The sequence below is a fragment of the Bos javanicus genome, chromosome 8 (assembly GCF_032452875.1).
Source record: "Bos javanicus breed banteng chromosome 8, ARS-OSU_banteng_1.0, whole genome shotgun sequence".
Classification (NCBI taxonomy): domain Eukaryota; kingdom Metazoa; phylum Chordata; class Mammalia; order Artiodactyla; family Bovidae; genus Bos; species Bos javanicus.
In genome coordinates this window covers 26,213,233-26,232,802 of record NC_083875.1, presented here as the reverse complement: position 1 = coordinate 26,232,802, position 19,570 = coordinate 26,213,233, and the positions used below count along the sequence as shown (strand labels likewise).

General features: G+C 38.9%; 1 protein-coding gene across 3 annotated transcripts in view; it reads left to right on the top strand.

Annotated features, from left to right (window-relative positions):
• Positions 1-19,570, top strand: part of ADAMTSL1 (ADAMTS like 1) — a 1,109,873-nt gene that overhangs the window by 731,511 nt on the left and 358,792 nt on the right. For all 3 annotated transcript variants that reach the window (XM_061425212.1, XM_061425211.1, XM_061425213.1), the window contains one exon: positions 8,552-8,788. In XM_061425212.1, coding sequence (XP_061281196.1) covers positions 8,552-8,788 — 237 coding nt within the window. The remainder of the gene's footprint in view (positions 1-8,551; positions 8,789-19,570) is intronic.

Sequence of the window (19,570 nt, the reverse complement as noted above, 5' to 3'; positions counted from 1 at the left end):
ATATCATGTATGAAACGAGTTGCCAGTCCAGGTTCGATGCACGATACTGGATGCTTGGGGCTGGTGCACTGGGACGACCCAGGGGGATGGTACGGGGAGGGAGGAGGGAGGAGGGTTCAGGATGGGGAACACATGTATACCTGTGATGAATTATTTCGATATTTGGCAAAACTAATACAATATTGTAAATTTTAAAAATAAAATTTTAAAAAATAAAAATAAAAAATGAAAAAAAAAAACAAAAAACAAAAATAAAAAATGAAAAAAAAGAAACAAACATAAATTCTTTTACCCCCTCCTCCCCTCCAAATCTATTGACTCAGAAATTCTGGAGGGTGGAGCTCTAATAATCTGAGTTTTTAAAATTTACTTATCATCTATTTCAGAGAAGGCATTGGCACCCCACTCCAGTACTCTTGCCTGGAAAATCCCATGGGCGGAGGAGCCTGGTAGGCCGCAGTCCATGGGGTCACAAAGAGTCGGACACGACTGAGCGACTTCACTTTCACTTTTCACTTTCATGCACTGGAGAAGGAAATGGCAACCCACTCCATCTATGGGGTCGCACAGAGTTGGACACGACCAAAGTGACTTAGCAGTAGCAGTAGCAGCAGTCATCTATTTATTTATTTATTTATTTTTGGCTTTACCACGTGGCATGTGAGATCCTAGTTCCCAGACCAGGGATTGCATTTCCCTGAAGTGGGAAGCATAGAGTCCCAACCACTGAGCTACCAGGGAAGTCACTAATCTGGTATTTTGATCAAGCCTTCCAAATGATTCTAATGTACACTCAAATGTAAGAACCACTGCTTTAAGATATGGGGCCTGAAAAGGATGGAGTCGACACTGACTGGTATAGTAAAGGCTGAAGAGGAAATAGGTTTGAGGATGGGGGGCGAGGAGAATCTGGGATTTGGCTTTGGACATGAGTTTGTGATGTCTTAGACATGCAGGTGGTGAGGAAGCAGTTGTATATATGAGTCTGGCATTGGAAACTCATATATACAGGAGAGGGGAGTCTGAGTTGGAAATAGAAACTGAAACATTAATTATGTTTCTGAGCACAAAATATCATATTAGATTGGATAGCATCAGTGGATAATTACTGTTTAGTAGTTTTAGCTTAACTTCAAGTAACAGAGACAGAAAGCCAAGTAATACATCCAAGTATATTTTTAAGGAAAGGTGTCTGCTTAAGGGTGCTAAGAGATTTGAGAACTTTAGCGGGTATATTTTTCTGAGCTTCCATCTATTTCATGTAGAGGAATCTTTTACAGTAATTTTTTTCCCATTTTACCATCTGTACATTGAATTTTCCTAATGTTTTCAGGGTAAAACTCAGAACTACTAAAGTTTTTCTAAAGTCATCAAGTAGTTGATGAATTTCTATATACATTTTCTTCATAGAGTAGCAATCCCAAATTTCTAGAGGATAGCGTGGTGGTGGTGGTTTAGTCGCTAAGTCGTGTCCGACTCTTGCGATCCCATGGACTGTAGCCTGCCAGGCCTCTCTGTCCATGGGATTCTCCAGGCAAGAATACTGGAGTGGGTTGCCATTTCCTTCTCCAGAGGATCTTCCCAATCCAGGAATCGAACCCAGGTCTCCTGCATTGCAGGCAGATTCTTTACCCACTGAGCTATGACAGAAGTCCAGAGGATAGGAGAGATGCCTTATTAAGCAATGATAGTTTTCTTGCACAGTATCTTTTCTGGAGAGTAAGTGATTAGGGCAGGATGGAGGGAAGATCCAATATTCTGAGGAATATTTCAAGGTAGGGGATTGCAGTGAGAAGGATCGATTTCTTCAGTTATTAAGTCCATGTAGTCACCTGCAATATAATTTCCAGGATTTTCTTGATACTTTCAGGTATAAATATTGACTTTATGAATAACAAGCTTCCCTGGTGGCTCAGATGGTAAAGAATCTGCCTGAATGCAAGAGATCCGGGTTCAATCCCTGGGCCTTAAAGATCCCCTGGAGAAGAGAATGGCAACCCACTCCAGTATCCTTGCCTGGAGAAACCCATGGACAGAAGAGCCTGGCCGGCTACACTCCACGGGGTCGCAAAGAGTCGGACACGACTGAGCAACTAACACTTTCTTTCACTTATATATAATACCATGGAATCAGAATATGGCATTTATATCATGCCACTCATGTAATACTTTAAATTAAACAGCAACATTAGCAGAAAAGGCCAACCACTGAATATTTAAGGATAGAGGCAAAACAGAAGGCCATCCCTCAGGAAGGTAAATGTCATCTTTAAAAAGAGAAAAAATAAAAAGTCATGTTTTTCCTGACCCTAAATCTGTAGTCTGTATATTTTTTTCGAAACCATTTTAAAGGCCTTTCTGATGTTGCCACCTTAGCTGCTGCTGTGTAATCATCCACATTTCGCCCAGTGAATCAACTCTGGGAAGCCTTACCCTCTCTTGTCCCACAGTGTAATGTGATCCACCTGTCATCATCAGGGGACATCTGGGATCCATCTTATCTTCCCCACTGGCTAGTTGATTAACCAGAAAATGTTTTGAATTGAATTTATATATGGCAGAACTCCATGGACTTTATGAATTATAATGGAAGCACATTAAAGGTCAGTTTGTATTTTTGTGCTTTTAAAGAAAAAAAAAAACTCTGACGTGGTTAGAATTGAGTGCTTAAAACTTGGAGTGAAAAATACATTAAGTGACTAAATGCAGTAATTCATGGGATCATCCGACTATGTTAAATAAAATATTTTTCTTACAGGGTGAGGAAGTTCTAGCTCAGTAGCCTGACACAGTTGTCAATATTCAGGCATTATAGTTAGTTGGAAAGGCCAAAAAATGTGTTCTTCTGCGTTCTCCCACTCTATTCTACTGGATGGTGTCTTTAGTTGAAAGCTGGGGATCTTTAGTCCAGAGCATCCTTCCACACCATGCTTTTTGCCAGGTTCTTGGTGAGGGATATATTTAGTTCAAATAGCTACTAGACTTCAGCAATTTTGTCTTCATCATTACTACCCATGGGATATTTCAAAGATAATGCCCAGGATAGGATGTCAAAGCAGTTAGGGCATCAGTTTCTAAATCTGACTTTTAGGAGGATCGGAAATTATAGTGGTTTCATGGATCAAACTATAATTCAGAACTAAAAATGATGTACATGATGAATCTCTATACAAGTCAGACTTCTTTTGTTGTAATTATTATTATGATACTATGGGACAAGAAACCATGATGACTTTGCTTGAGTTTCCACTCCTGCAGCTGGGTGATTCCAGATGCTTCAGGGGTTCAGTGAATGTCTTGAACTATGCTTGAGATGTTTTGGGTTCAACAAAAGAAGCTTTTGCCAAATCTTTCTTCCCTTAATTTTTAAACATGTGTATTTCAAGGGAAATTTGATTCATATGTTTCTGATTCATTTACACTTAAATCATCAAAATGTTATTTTGTAAGAGCTATTTGATGTCCAAGAAGCTTTCTGAACCTGTTTTATAAATCCTCTTAAGTCCTTTTTCTTAAAACAGGAAGTTGCATTTTGCCAAGTACAAATAAACTCAAACGTTAAAAAGGTTCAAGTTCAGTTTCCAATTCTGAACTCCAGGTTTTAAGTGCATTCGCAATTTAGCAAAATATATTTTCCCACCCCACAGAAGTAGGGGCAGGAGGAAAGACCGTAGTGATGAAAGTGAGTAGAGGTGTTCACAAATATTATTATTCTCAGAGATATTTCTCTAGTTGTGAAAGTTTATAAAACCTGTAGCAGGTGTTCTTGGAGCTAGTAGATATAGGTGAATTGAGAACACGAACATCTGTCCGCTTGTTGATTTTCTGTGATATGTTTAAATATGTCTACTTTTTGTCACAGAAAAGAAAACCTAGAAGTCTTAATAGTTTAACTTCACTTTTTAAAATTTTACCTTTGACTGACTTTCATGCTTATTTATTTTAGTAAAGATGGGAACACTCAAGACATTTTGTTGAGCAAGAGGGATTCATAAGACTCTATAGTTTTATGTCTGTACTAAGGTGATGTAACTGCAATTTTAAAATGTAATTGACATTCTTTTCTTAAAATTGGATAAATGCAGAAAATTATCTCAGTTTCATATTAAGAGGTCTCTTAACTATATATTACCCTTATAACTTAATGCAGAGGTGGTAGAATCTGAATCTGAAATCCCCTTATGGCTGCTTCACATTCATTTATTAAAAGAAAGTAAGAGCAGTTATAATGGGGTTGGGGACCACTCTAAACAGCTTGCTTGATGTTCCACTTTATCAGTATTTCTTCTATTCAGTCCAGTTGAGTCACTCAGTCGTGTCCGACTCTGCAACCCCATGGACCACAACACACCAGGCCTCCCTGTCCATCATCAACTCCAAGAGTTTACTCAAATTCATATCCACTGAGTCAGTGATGCCATCCAACCATCTAATCCTCTGTCATCCCCTTCTCCTCCTGCCCTCAATCTTTCCCAGCATGAGGGTCTTTTCAAAAGTCAGCTCTTTGCATCAGGTGGCTAAAGTATTGGCGTTTTAGCTTTAACATAGTCCTTCCAGTGAACACTCAGGACTGACCTCCTTTAGGATGGACTGGTTGGATCTCTTTGCAGTCCAAGGGACTCTCAAGAGTCTTCTCCTACACCACAATTCAAAGGCATCAATTCTTAGGTGCTCAGCTTTCTTTATAGTCCAAGTCTCACATTCATAGATGACTACTGGAAAAACCATAGCACTGACTAGACAGACCTTTGTTGGCAAAATAATGTCTCTGCTTCTTAATATGTTGTCTAGGTTGGTCATAACTTTGCTTCCAAGGAGTATGCATCTTTTAATTTCATGGCTGCAGTCACCATCTGCAGTGATTTTGGAGCCCCCCAAAAATAGTCTGCCACTGTTTCCACTATTTCCCCATCTATTTACCATGAAGTGATGGGACCAGATGCCATGATCTTAGTTTTCTGAATGTTGAGCTTTAAGCCAACTTTTCACTCTCCTATTTCACTTTCATCAAGAGGCTTTTGAGTTCCTCTTCACTTTCTGCCATAAGGATGGTGTCATCTGCATATCTGAGGTTATTGATATTTCTCCTGGCAATCTTGATTCCAGCTTGTGCTTCATCCAGCCCAGCGTTTCTCATGATGTACTCTGCATATCAGTTAAATAAGCAGGGTGATGATATACAGCCTTGACATACTCCTTTCCCAATTTGGAACCAGTCTGTTGTCCTGTGTCCAGTTCTAACTGTTGCTTCCTGACCCACATACAGGTTTCTCAAGAGGCAGGTCAGGTGGTCTGGTATTCCCATCTCTTTCAGAATTTTCCACAGTTTATTGTGATCCACATAGTCAAAGGCTTTGGCATAGTCAATAAAGCAGAAATAGATGTTTTTCTGGAACTCTCTTCTTTTTTCTATGATCCAGCGGATATTGGCAGTTTGATCTCTGGTTCCTCTGCCTTTTCTAAAACCAGCTTGAACATCTGGAAGTTCATGGTTCACGTATTGCTGAAGCCTGGCTTGGAGAATTTTGAGCATTACTTTACTAGCGTGTGAGATGAGTGCAATTGTGCAGTAGTTTGAGCATTCTTTGGCATTGCCTTTCTTTGGGAGTGGAATGAAAACTGACCCTTTCCAGTCCTGTGGCCACTGCTGAGTTTTCCAAATTTGCTGCCATATCGAGTGCAGCACTTTCACAGCATCATCTTCCGGGATTTGAAATAGCTCAACTGGAATTCCATCACTTCCACTAGCTTTGTTCGTAGTGTTGCTTCCTAAGTCCCACTTGACTTCACATTCTAGGATGTCTGGCTCTAGGTGAGTGATCACACCATCATGATTATCTAGGTCATGAAGATCTTTTTTGTCCAGTTCTTCTGTGTATTCTTGCCACCTCTTCTTAATATCTTCTGCTTCTGATAGGTCCATACCATTTCTGTCCTTTATCAAGCCCATCTTTGCATGAAATGTTCCCTTGGTATCTCTAATTTTTTTGAAGAGATCTCTAGTCTTTCCCATTTTATTGTTTTGCTCTATTTCTTTGCACTGATCACCAAGGAAGGCTTTCTTATATTTCTCCTTGCTGTTCTTTGGAACTCTGCATTTTCAAATGGGCATATCTTTCCTTCTCTCCTTTGCTTTTCGCTTCTCTTCTTTTCACAGCTATTTGGAAGGCCTCCCCAGACAGCCATTTTGCTTTTTTGCATTTCTTTTTCTTGGGGATGGTCTTGATCCCTGTCTCCTGTACAGTGTCACAAACCTCCGTCCATAGTTCATCAGTCACTCTATCAGATCTAGTCCCTTAAATCTATTTCTCACTTCCACTGTATAATTGTAAGGGATTTGATTTAGGTCATACCTGGATGGCCTAGTGGTTTTCCCCACTTTCTTCAATTTAAGTTTGAATTTGGCAAAAGTTGTTCATGATCTGAGCCACAGTCTGCTCCTGGTCTTGTTTTTGCTGACTGTATAGAGCTTCTCCAACTTTGGCTGCAAAGACTATAATCAATCTCATTTCAGTGTTGACCATCTGGTGATGTCCATGTGTAGAGTTTTCTCTTGTGTTGTTGGAAGAGGGTGTTTGTTATTTCCAGTGCGTTCTCTTGGCAAAACTCTTAGCCTTTGCCCTGCTTCATTCTGTATTCCAAGGTCAAATTTGCCTATTACTCCAGGTGTTTCTTGACTTCCTATTATTGCATTCCAGTCCCCTATAATGAAAAGAACATCTTTTTTAGGTGTTAGTCCGTCCACAGACCACATTTCTTCTATACTGCTGAGTAATTAAGTGATTCTTAGAGTGACAGGTATTATGCAACTGAAAATGCTTTACTTAAAAATTATCAGTTACACTCTCAGTTCAACCATGGAAGCCACCCATGCAGCAGCCACCTGGGAAATATGTTAATTTTATAAAGCTGATTTTATTAAACTTGCTAAACAAGGGGGAAGAGCACCTTGACAGTCTGTAATTTCTCAAGTGGGTAGTTTAGGGAAGAAGATGTGCAGAGTTTGGGGGTCATAGTTAGTCACAGGGTTGTTTCAGGATGGAAGCTAATTAATGAAGTCTAGTTGGAGAATGGTAGGATTTGTAAACTGGGCAAGTTGCGATATTGTCTTTGGAACATGAGTTTATGAATAATAAATATTAAATTAGTTTATGCTCTTATCTTGGAATACATGGGTCTGAAAGGAGCTGGTATTAAAACATGTAAGTTTAGAGAACTTGTGCTACATCATACAATCTATTGTTTTGTGACTTATAGCGTAGGATTGCAGATTGTGGATTTTGTTTTATTTCTCACAACTGATTACCTATCACAACAAAGTGCGACACACACATATTGACTTGTTTAATGACCATTAACTTTTTTTCATACAATATCCATAATCACTTAAGCCTTATTGAGTACCTATGTATCTGTAAAATACAATAAAAATTATCCTTTTTCTTTAATTCTATATCTTATTCACTCTCAAAATGTATATGATACTAACAATGAAATGCCTTTCAGAATTTATATTGTATTTTGAGCTAATTTAATATCATCTGAAATAAGTCTTTAGTTGTTTACACCCAGTTTGGCCTAGAAAGAAGTTATGCCTTCTGAAATATTAGAGCCTTATATGCTGCTTACTAGTAATGAGCACTAGTGGTAAAGAACCCACTTGCCAACACAGGAGATGTAAGAGACGTGGGTTCGATCCCTGGATTGGGAACATCCCCTGGAGGAGGGCATGGCAACCCACTCCAGTGTTCTTGCCTGAGAATCCCATGGACGGAGGAGCCCAGTGGGCTGGCTATAGCTCATACGGTAGGAAAGATTTAGACACAACTGAAGCAACTTTGAAGAAGGCAATGGCACCCCACTCCAGTACTCTTGTCTGGAAAATCCCATGGATGGAGGAGCCTGGTAGGCTGTAGTCCATGGGGTTGCACAGAGTCGGAGACGACTGAAGCGACTTAGCAGCAGCAGCAGAAGTAACTTAGCATGCTTGCAGTAACACTGAAATTTGAGAAAAGAGATAGTGTTCATTTTGTAAAATAACATAATGCAATTCTCCCAATGGTTATTTACATGTAAATAGATTTTCAGAGGAAAAAACCTTGTTAAAGAGAACTCTTAAAAAGGATAACGAAGTAATCAGGTGTTGGCTCTGGTAAAGTATCTATCTGCAATGCAGAAGACACAGCTTTGATCCCTGGGTCAGGAAGATCCCCAGGAGTAGGAAATGACAGCCCACTTCAGTATTCTTGCCTGGAAAATCCCCTGGACAATGGAGCCTGGTGGGCTAGTATCCATCAGATCTATTTCAAGCTGGTTTCTTTCCCATTTTACTTCTATCTGAAAATATACTTCAAGCTGATGACTTTCTCAAATTTCTACATTTTGAGAGCCAAATAATCATATGACCTTTCAGATGGTATGAGAGGATCCATCTGTAGTGATAGAACATTTACTTTGTTTCCTATGACTTGGAGCATTCTGCTGCTCTAGGTTTCTGTTTGAGGCTTTTCTTTTAACCTATGCTTCTCCCACCCTTCTTTTTCTTCTCCAGGACTGTCCGCCAGAAGCAGGTGATTTCCGAGCACAGCAGTGCTCAGCTCATAATGATGTCAAATACCATGGCCAGTTTTATGAATGGCTTCCTGTGTCTAATGACCCTGACAACCCATGTTCCCTCAAGTGTCAGGCCAAAGGAACAGCCCTGGTTGTTGAACTTGCACCTAAAGTCTTAGATGGGACTCGTTGCTACACAGAATCTTTGGACATGTGCATCAGTGGTTTATGCCAAGTAAGTGCCAGCTTCTTTGCATTCTATTTTTCTGGAGGGATTTATGTCAACAGCTTTTGTGTAGTCCTGCTATCTGAATAAGTGTTACTTTTTCTAGAGTTGATAAATGATGACCCATTGGAAAATTGAGGTTCAACATCAGTTAAAACTTTAAGAGCTTTATATTATGTTAAGGAAAAGTGAGCTAGAGTTTTTCTTTCCTGATGTCTCACTTGAATATAGAAGAATAAAATTTCTTCAATATTTTGTATCACTTTTGTACTAGATTTTGAAGTTACCTCTACTTTGGTTGTTCTGAAATAACGGTGTGTGTGTGCGTGCACGCACGCATGTGCGTGTATGTGTATCTGTATTTGGAGGCATCAACTTTCAGAGTTTCTTAGGTAAGATTTCTTCTAAAATCTCCAAGTATATTGTAGGAGAAGTTGTTGTTTCTTTATCAGGACTACAATTTTATTGAAAATTTAGACAACTGTAGGAAAAGGCATGCCGGTGCCAACTTTCAGGTCGAAACTTCAGCCAGAAAAATCTTTTAAATGGAGATAGCAAAAAGGTTTGATTTTTGGTGTAAATTTATCAATGTCTACTTTAGTGGAGGAGGTGGGGGAGGCGCTTATCTGGAGGCTCAGCAGTAAAAAATGCAGGAGACACAGAATCAGTCTCTGGGTTGGGAAGATCCCCTGGAGAAGGAAATGGCAACCCACTCCAGTATTCTTGCCTGGAGAATCCCATGGACAGAGGAGCCTGGCAGACTACAGTCCATGGGGCCGCAAAAAGTCGGACATGACTTAGCGACTAAACTCCAAAGACTTTAGTGGGGAGTTAGTAAGATGAGGGAGAGTTAGTATGTTTGCTGTCTTGATTTCAAAGTCTATGCTTTGGATTAGGATGACAAGCCAAGTTTCAGGAACAAGCAGTTGCTACAGTGTCCTCTGTGCTATGCTTCACCATATAATGTTATATTTCACAAAGTAGACATTTTGAGAATCTTTGCCTCTCCCATGAAGACACTGTTTGAAATTTTTATGTCTTCAGAATTTCAGATATCACAATTAGCAGTATAAGAATAAACTTAAAATGTGTTTCAGTAATTTGTTGTTTCAAACTCACGTTTCTTTAAAACCTAACTCTATTTAGACGTAAAAGGAGTAACTATAGTGCAAATGACAACAAAAAATATGAGATGCCCTACAAGGTTCTGTGTATGTGAGAGGGACACAGACATATTAAGCCTTCATGAGGCCTGGAATCATAAGGCAGGAAAATTGTGGCAAGTCCAAGCACTTCTTAGGTAACAAAATGGAGTGATATTTACCTATCTGAATGTTTCATGAGAATTTCAGATATGAATTTGAATATAGAATCTTACTGCTTTAAAGCTGGGAAAAGCCCAAGAGGTGATGTAATCAACAACCTAAAAAGCGGTATATTTGAATATCATTTGTGATATTTGGTGTTAGTTTCTTGCTCTAAGACTCTCAGTTTCTGTTGAGATGGAATTATGAAAGATGCAAAAGCTTTGGGAATGATAGAATTGTAAACCAAATAGATACAGAAAAGGGATTGTGTTGTTGGGAATGGCAACTAATAATAATAATAATAGTTTCTTTTGTATGTATACTGTTTGAACAAACCAAGACAGTTTTCCATTTTGTCAGTGAGGAAAAATGAGGGACCAGAAAGTTTGTGTGACTTTCTGCAAGTTTTATGGTTGGTCATGGCAGAAATTTCAGGTCCCTTGATATCTAGTCCAAAGTTGTACGTACTATATTACACTGATGAATGAACCAAAATAAACAAGATAGGCTGGCAAATTAGGTTTCATTTGTTTTTGTTGCATAGAAATTCAGTAGGGCCTCTTGCTTTCCAGATTAATCCTGCCAACTGGCTTCATGTATGTTGGCAAATGAAGCAACAGTAAATATGCCTCCCCAACTTCGATTCTTAAAAGTGTGACTTGTTAGATTTGGGGGCAAATGTAAATTACAGAATATCTGAAAAGAATGGTGACTTATACATGGAAATTATAATCAGTTATTATTATTTTCTTCCTTTACTTGTCTTGTTAGAGGCAATAGTAGGGTAAAGGAGATGGTAAAGTTCAGATTGCATCTAGGTACTAGCAAGTAGCAGAATATCCCCAGCTACACAGTAAGAAGCGAGAAAGGTATTTGGGGAGTAAATCATGGTGGCTTGAATGGTAGACAGGATTATGGTCAACAGTGGGTGGCGAAGAAAGAGTTTTGGTGGAAAATAGACAATCCAAGCTCTTTTTAGAAAGTTGAGTATAGCTACAGTTATAGGATGCTCAAAGTGGACCCCTGGAAGTAAGGAGACCAGCTGAAAAAGAGACTCTTAGAGCAGCCAAGGTGAAGAAAAGCATGAGCCTGGACCAGGCCAGTGACAGCAGGAACAGAAAGGAAACAATGCCTAAAACCAGGAAGAAGTTTTCATTTTGACCATGATAAGAGCAGGGGAATAGTTTTTTATAAACAAAGAGAAATACATCAAATTAATTGTGCTCAGGGAATCAAAAACTACCACTTTTATTACGAATTTATAAGGAATATCATTTTGGATCCTTATTACCACTATCATAATAGCCTATGTGTTTTCATGATTAAAACCTACTTGCATTTTATAAAAAGGAGGGGAGAAATAGAAAGAGACCCCAATAAGAGAAGAATATGATAGAAGCTAACAATCTATAAATGTGTGGATAACAATCCTAAAAATGTGCATAACTTTGCAGATAAAAATTATAACATTGTCTCTTGGTGGGGAAGACCCCTGCAGAAGGGAATGACAACGCACTCCAGTATTTTTGCCTGGGAATTCCCATAGACAGAGAAGTCTGTTCGGTCACATAGAGTCAGATACAACTGAGCAATTAACACACACACAACATTGTCAAAATGAAGAAATAATTGTTTATCTACCAAAAGAATGATGATAGAGAAATAAAGATGGAATACTTAAATGCAGTATATACTCTTTAAGAAGGAGAAGAGTGAAATTAGTCACCAAAAGAAAAGCCCTCACTGCTTCCTATAAAGAGTGGACATACATAAATTCCATTCTACTTAGAAAAAAATTCCTTTATTCAGGCTGTAGCTGTATATTGGTGATTAGTATTTGTGGTTTGTGGTAAGAAACATTCAGAAAAAAATTTTTCATGATTTTTAAAACGCTGTCAAAAATCTTAATGCTTATTGAAATATGCAGTTTCTATAAAGAACGTCTCCTGGTTTCCTGAAAAAAATCATCTTCTCTGCCCCATATTCCCTTCTCCTCCATTTTTACCCCATTTATTGGGAATGCTCAGCTCTGTCTCTGACCTCACTTTGTTATTTTTTGGCCACACTGGGTCTTCACTGTTGCATGGGCTTTCTCTAGTCGTAGCAAGTGGAGGCCATTCTCTAGCTGCAGTGCACAGGTGTCTCATAGCAATGTGGCTTCTCTTGTTGCAGAGCACTGGTTTCTAGAGTGCGTGGGTTCAATAGTTGTGGCACATGGGTTTAGCTGCCTGATGACATATGGGTTCTTAATTCCCAGACCAGGGATCAAACCTGTGTCCCTTGCATTGACAGATGGATTCTTAACCACTGGACCACAGGGAAGTCTTTTATTATCACTTTTTTTTTTTTTTGGTAAGCTGCTTCAAATATTTTTGATGCTAGGCAGATATGAATTATAAACTCCACAGAAGCAAATATCTAGCTTTGGAGAGCGTCTTACCATGATAGAAAATAGCAGCATAACTAAGACATTTGTCACTTTTAAATACCAGTTATTCCAGTTATGCCTGTCTAATACTCAACAAAAATCCACACCCTCAAAACCATTTGAGACTTTAACTCAAATAAAACTATGCTGACTTAGACTTCAAGAGACAAAAGTAATCTACAGATATTACTATTCACAGAGGACGGAACTGGGACCTGCTGGGAGTTCCAAAAGTCATAAATGAGGGGGTTTTCCATATTTGTAGTGAATTTGCTTCAGGAAAATGTTAGAATCATTACTCCTTATAAGAGATACCTTATTCTTACTCAGTACTATCAAGCATCATATCAGGCAGTATATTCATTCTAATAGCAGTAGTAATATAAATATTAATCATAATAATAAAATATCTGCCATTTTTAGTAACTACCACATCTAGGCACTTTTCATGTATTTTACAGCTCTGCATATTAGATGACATTATTCTCTTTTCACAGATGAAGGACGAGGCTCAAGTAGGTGATAGGACTCAATCAGAAATACCCGGCTCTGACTCTTAAGCCCTTATTGCTCCTGGTAAAACTGAGTAGACAGAGGCAGTGTGATGTTGAGTACTGGTCCCCAAACTTGACTGCCTTCCAGAATCACTTGGAGAGCTCTTAAAAGATGCAACTCTTAGGCTGTGTCCTCCAGAAATTCAGATTTATCCATTTGATGTTTTTAAAACATTCTCCTTATGACCTTAGTTGTTTGGCCAGATTTATGAATCACTTTACTGATGAAAGAGCAGGCAGGATTTAAAGTCAAAAGACACAGATTAGAATCTGAATTTTCTTTAATGATCTGTCTATGTAATGCTGATCAAGTTGCTTACCCTTGCTAAATTCTATTTTTACTCTGGAAAATAAGATTGTCTAGCAAACTGTAGAGCAGTGAGTGAGATAGTTCATGTGAAAATGCTTAATACACTGTCAAGTGCTATGACAAAGTGAAATACCCTGAACATCTTGCAAAATGTATTAAAGTGGTGGTTCCCTGTGTGGGACTTCAGAACTCTGTAACAATTCAAAAAAAGTTTATAGAATGAGATAAAGTAACTTGCTTCTTATTCTGCTAGGAACATTCAAGAAGAAAAGGAGACCTTCTATAATGTACTATCACCATCATCATTTCACAAATGAAATTTTAATAACAAGAAAGCAATAAGAACTTGATTTCAAAATGAAGGATGGTCCTTTAAATATAGTCTGTCTTATAAGAAATTTACTACTCTGTACTTATTTTTTATCCTTTATCCAGAGCACAGAAATTGCTACTAACAGTGCTTCACAGCCCAGCATTTGGAAAGCACTGCCGTTGAGATTATCTAGCCCAGCCCTGAGAAATATTGCTGCACTGGGTTATGTGATTTTCCCAGGATCTACCAGCTACTTAATGGCAGGCTAGAGGTCAGAGAATATGACTGTTTATCAGCATTTTTAAATTATGCCTTCTGTGTTATTTCTTCAGCCTCTCCCACTGGCCAAAACCTTGTCCAGCTTTAATTCGGTCATTTACACAAGAAAACAATAGGTTTAGTGAATCTCTTTTCAAACCACAGGCTTCCCTTTCCATCCCCCCAAGAATCTGAGCATTTTCTGCAGTAGGAGTGGTCATGTTGGTGTCTCTCCCCACCTTGCATCTTGGACTGAGAAACACCGGGCTTTCTGTTTGCTTATTATCCTTCTGAACTAGGTAAGGCAGAGCCAAGAAGGCAGTTGTTATCTATGAATTGTTAAGAGCAAGTGCTCTGAAGTTGTACTGCCTGGGTTTGAGTCTAAGCTCCACCACCCATTTATGTATGACTTTGAGCAAGTTCTTGAGCCTCGATTTTCTTATCTGCAAGATGAGGCTAATATCTGGAACTGCCTGATAGAAGGCAGTTCATATCACGATATGAGGATTATGTGATCAAATGCATTAAAGTGCATACTCTGTGCTTGAGCAGTACTAACTTTTGGTTGGAGAAGGCAATGGCACCCCACTCCAGTACTCTTGCCTAGAAAATCCCATGGATGGAGGAGCCTGGTAGGCTGCAGTCGATGGGGGTGCTAAGAGTTGGACACGACTGAGTGACTTCACTTTCACTTTTTACTTTCATGCATTGGAGAAGGAAATGGCAACCCACTCCAGTGTTCTTGCCTGGGAGCCTGGTGGGCTGCTGTCTATGGAGTCACACAGAGTCGGACACGACTGAAGTGACTTAGCAGCAGCAGCAGCAGCAGTAGCAGCTTTTGGTAGGAGTAGTACTCAAGTTGTTTCTGTCTTTTTCTTCTTTATGGCCTTTTTGAGCACATGGTTTAATGTGGTTATAATACTGAAAGGGATCCTGACTTCCCAGCAAATGAACAGACCTTCTGTTAATTTCCTATTGCGACCGTCTTTTGCTAATAGCTCCACATTGCACCATTATCAACTCCTGATCCAGAGCAGTGAATTGCGTCCTGTACAGAGTTAATGAGCCATCACAAATAGGATCAGCTCTATTAGTGCTGCTGTTATTCATTTATTTTCATTATCCAAATTACCCCATTTATATTTGTTATAAAGCACAAAGCCAGTTTCTGTTTTAAATATGAAAAAAAAAGTAGCATAAATTTACAGATGGAACATGTGCTGCTGTTAAAAATAATTTTGAGGTTATTTTGAAGTCAAATACAGAAGAGTGCGTTTTATTTTCATAATTAATGAAATTCATTGGTTGATGTCTAATCTACATATATCAAAAGACAAAGTGTGAATATAAGCCCGCTCTTTTGTAATGAATCTGCATATTTATAATACTGCACAGTCCTGTTTCAGAAAACAAGGCATTTCATAAAGGAAAAGGAGAATTCAAGTAATGTCTTATATAATGTTGTTGTAAAATGAATAACACAATAAAGAAATAAGCAATAACTTGGATCATGGAGTTTTGATGTCTATACTATGGTGACATAAAAATAAACCATAGTTCTAACAAAGAAGTTCTTTCCATTTTTAATAATTCCTGTGGTGAGTAGTTTGAAATGAATTGAATGGAATGATTATTTCTCCATCTCTGTCTGTAACCTAAGTCACTAGTATCAAATGTCTACCAGTTATTCTAAAGGTGGTGATGTCAGAAACCTGGACTTGGCTGGTTTTCCTTCTGTTTTGTAATCTAATTCCATATGGAAGCATGGCATTGCTTTAGAGATTTAATGTATCACTTCTCTTTTTTTCCCCTTTGCGTGACACAGTAAAGATGAACTATTTATTACCTACTAGTTGACTTTTAAGAAATTAATTTCTGATCATTATATATCTGTTCTCCTAACAGTCTGGTGGGTGCTGAGGTTACAGCATTAAATATCATCTCTCAGGAATGGTACCTTCTAGGGCTATTGTGAAAAATTCAATTTGTTTGTTTATTTAACAAATATTTACTTAGGAGCTAGCATTGTGCTAGATCCTGGAAATACATGAATGGACAGCGAAAAAACACAGTCCCCACCCTCAAAGAACTGACACTCAGAGGGGAAATGAACCAAGTGGACAGGAAAGTGTACAATTACCCTATATTGTATTCTCCTAACTGTGAACAGGAGTTTACAGTGAAAACAGGAGTGTTCTTTCTAAAATACAGATTTAACTTCATTTCTTGTCTGCTGGAAGCATTCCAATTGCATTCTATCAGTCACCTTCAAGAAGATGAAAGCCCAGATTTCTTTACATGGTAACTTTCTTTACTGGGTGGCTTGAAAAAAAAAAAAAAGACATTTATTCTCCCACAATTCTGGAGGCTAGAAGTACAGAGCACTACTTCCTCTGAGGCTCTGGGTAGAATCTCTCTTTGCCTCTTCCTAACTTCTACGGGTGGCTGTCAGTCTCTGTACCTTCACAAGGCCGTCTCCCCTCTGGGTCTGTGTGTCTCTGTCTTTCTTTACATAGCACTTTCCTCCCAATGTCTCTGTTTTCTCTTCTTATAAGGACATCAGTGATATTGGATTAGGGCCCATTCTAATTGAGTATGACCTCATTTTAACTTAATTACATCTGCCAAGACACTATTTCCAAATAAGATCACACTCACAGGCACTGAGGGTTATAATTTCAACACATCTTTCCTTGGAGACACAATGCAATCTGCAGTAGCATACATCCTTGTTTATTTTTACAAAGTACAAATGTATATATATATATATGTTCATATACATGCATGTCTATACACACACACACACACACATATAATTTGAATAATTTGTAAGAGCCACAGTGGGATAAATTTAGACTGTGACAAATCAAAGGGGTATTTGACCAAACATGGAATCAAGAAATGCTCAGAGGAAGAGGTAGCTGGAAACACCTAACTAGCACCTAGAATTGAAGAAATAAAGGGCTGGACATCAGGATCTATGTCATGAGGAGCTAAATAACCTATAAGAAGATTGGGATTGTATAATACTAAGAGCCAAAGAGTGCCAATGAAATAATTCAAGCAAATGCAAAATAAAGTGAGATGTGTATTTTAGAAAGAGTACTCTATTTGCACAGAGGGCAGTGGATTAGAACAGGCTCCAAGTTAGTTGGATTAAAAGAAGAGATTTTAAAACAAATCAGGAGACAGATTCATTTGGACTTGGTGACTGGTGAAATACAATAGGAGAGAAAAATTGAGAGTTGAAGACTATGCTCGAGTTTCTAGTTTGTAGTTTAAGCAACATATGGTGCTGCTGTTCATTAGGGGAGAACATAGGAGAAAGGCAAGGGGTTGGTTTGGGGCAGAGATAAGGAGATGATATAATATGTGCAACATGCTGTCTACCATCTGACGGTCACTCAGTGAAACCTGTCCTTTCTTCCTCCCTCTTAATTCTGTCTTCTTAATTGTGATGGAAACTTGTATTTCCCTCAAGTTTGTATGACCATAGCCCTGTTTATGTATGTTTAAAAATTTGTCAGGGTAATCTTTTCTGGGACCACATGCCAGTTAGATAACAAGTCAACCTGAGTGTTTGTCACTTTTAGGAAAAACTGAAGTGTACAGTGTATAGTGTTTTGAAGTTCCTTGAGGTCTCTTCTATATTTGAACAGGTAAGAGACAGGGAGAAGGAAATGGAAACCCACTCCAGTATTCTTGCCTGGAGAATCCCATGGGCAGAGGAGCCTGGTGGGCTACTGTCCATAGAGTCGCACGGAGTCGGACACGACTGAAGCGACTTAGCATGCATGCATGCATTGGAGAAGGAAATGGCAACCCACTCCAGTATTCTTTCCTGGAGAATCCCAGGGACAGAGGAGCCTGGTGGGCTGCCGACTATGGGGTTGCACAAATTGGGACACGACTGAAGTGACTTAGCAGCAGCAGCAAGTGACAGGGAAAGTGACACTCCACCAGGTCTCATTCTTCTCATAATATCTTCTACCTGCCACCCCAGTTGGGTTCTTTATTCATATATCATCTGTACTCATAGAAAGAATTTCTTTGCTGTATCAGAAATTTTTTTCATCATGATATATTCAGCTTCTTAGGTGGGAAACCCTTCTTTGCATAGCTTTCATAAAAAAATTTTTTTGAAAGTTATATCCATCTCAGTTTTGTCTTGAAATTCAGCATGGACTGGGAAAAATAGAATCATTGATTTTGTTTTCCCAAAGAGATTCAGTGAAGTTGATGAAGGCCGAGTGAATCTAATTACTTAAAAAAAGCTTTCAACGTTTATCATTTTTCATGCTGTGTAATTCATGCAATGCATTATATTGCATGTGATTCTTGTGCCAATTTGAGGAGATATCTTTATTATTTCTTTATAATATCTTTATTATTTCCATTTTATAAATGAGAAAATTGAGGCTCATAGAAGGTCATACAACTTAAAAAAGGCAAAGCTATCATTTGAATCCTATTATTTCTATTATATGTTACCCTTTCCTCTGAGAAGATATTCTAATAATGAAGCAGAGTATCAGTATGCCCTGGGGGAGGTGTGAGTTTGCTTAGTCATCTCCTACTCTTTGTCGCCCCATGGACTGTAGCCCACCAGGCTCCCCTGTCCATGGAATTCCCCAGGCAAGAATACTGAAGTGGTAGACATCACCTTCTCCAGGGGATCTTCTTGACCCAGAACTCAAACCCAAGTTTCCTGCATTACAGACAGATTTTTTACCATCTGAGCCACTTTGTTGATTGGGGTATGAGTATGTATTCATCCTATAATACTTTGTCTCATGAATGATTCTTTAGGCCTCTTGTTTATAGAAATGCCGAACATACTAAATTTTACCAAATCATCTTTAATAGTGTTTCAGCACTGTTAGTAACTACAAAGTTTGGGTTTCCGCTTATTACCCTCACTTCTAACACTAACTTCAAGTTGAGGCTCCTCAAGACTACTCTCAGGTTAGATAATTCACTAGAAGGATTTGTATAACTCACTAAAAGATGTTACACTCAGTTACAGTGTATTACAGTCAATGGATACTAATTAAAATCAGCCAAGGGAAGAGGTGCACAGAGCAGGGTCCAGAAGATTTCAAGTGCAGACCTTCTACTTGTCCTTTCCTGGAAGAGTGTTGTGAATGGCACTTACTTCTCCCAGTAGCAGTGTGTGACAATACGCATGGGCTATTGACAACCAGGGAACTCCCCCAAGCCTTGGTATCCATAGGTTTTATTGAGGCTCCATCACAAAGACTTGGTTGACCTTATGCATGGAGCTCTTTCATCTCCAGCCCCTCCAGAGCCTGAGTTGATACCACATGGCTCAAAGCCCTCATCATAAATCACACTGCTAGCCTGGACTCTCTGGCATGGCCCAAGGCCCCAGACAAACAAAGACATCTTATTGGTCAGAAAATGACAAGAGCTTAAAAAGTGCCTCCCAGGAGCCAAGGGCCAAGTCCAGACTCTTTGGGCAAAATTTATCCCTAACCACATAGCACTTTTTGAAGTTGTTTATTCATTCGATAAATATTTAATGATTATCGTTGGTCATTAGGCTATGCCCTGGGGTACATAGCAGTGAGTGGAACTCAAGCCCTCCCCTCAAGGAGCCC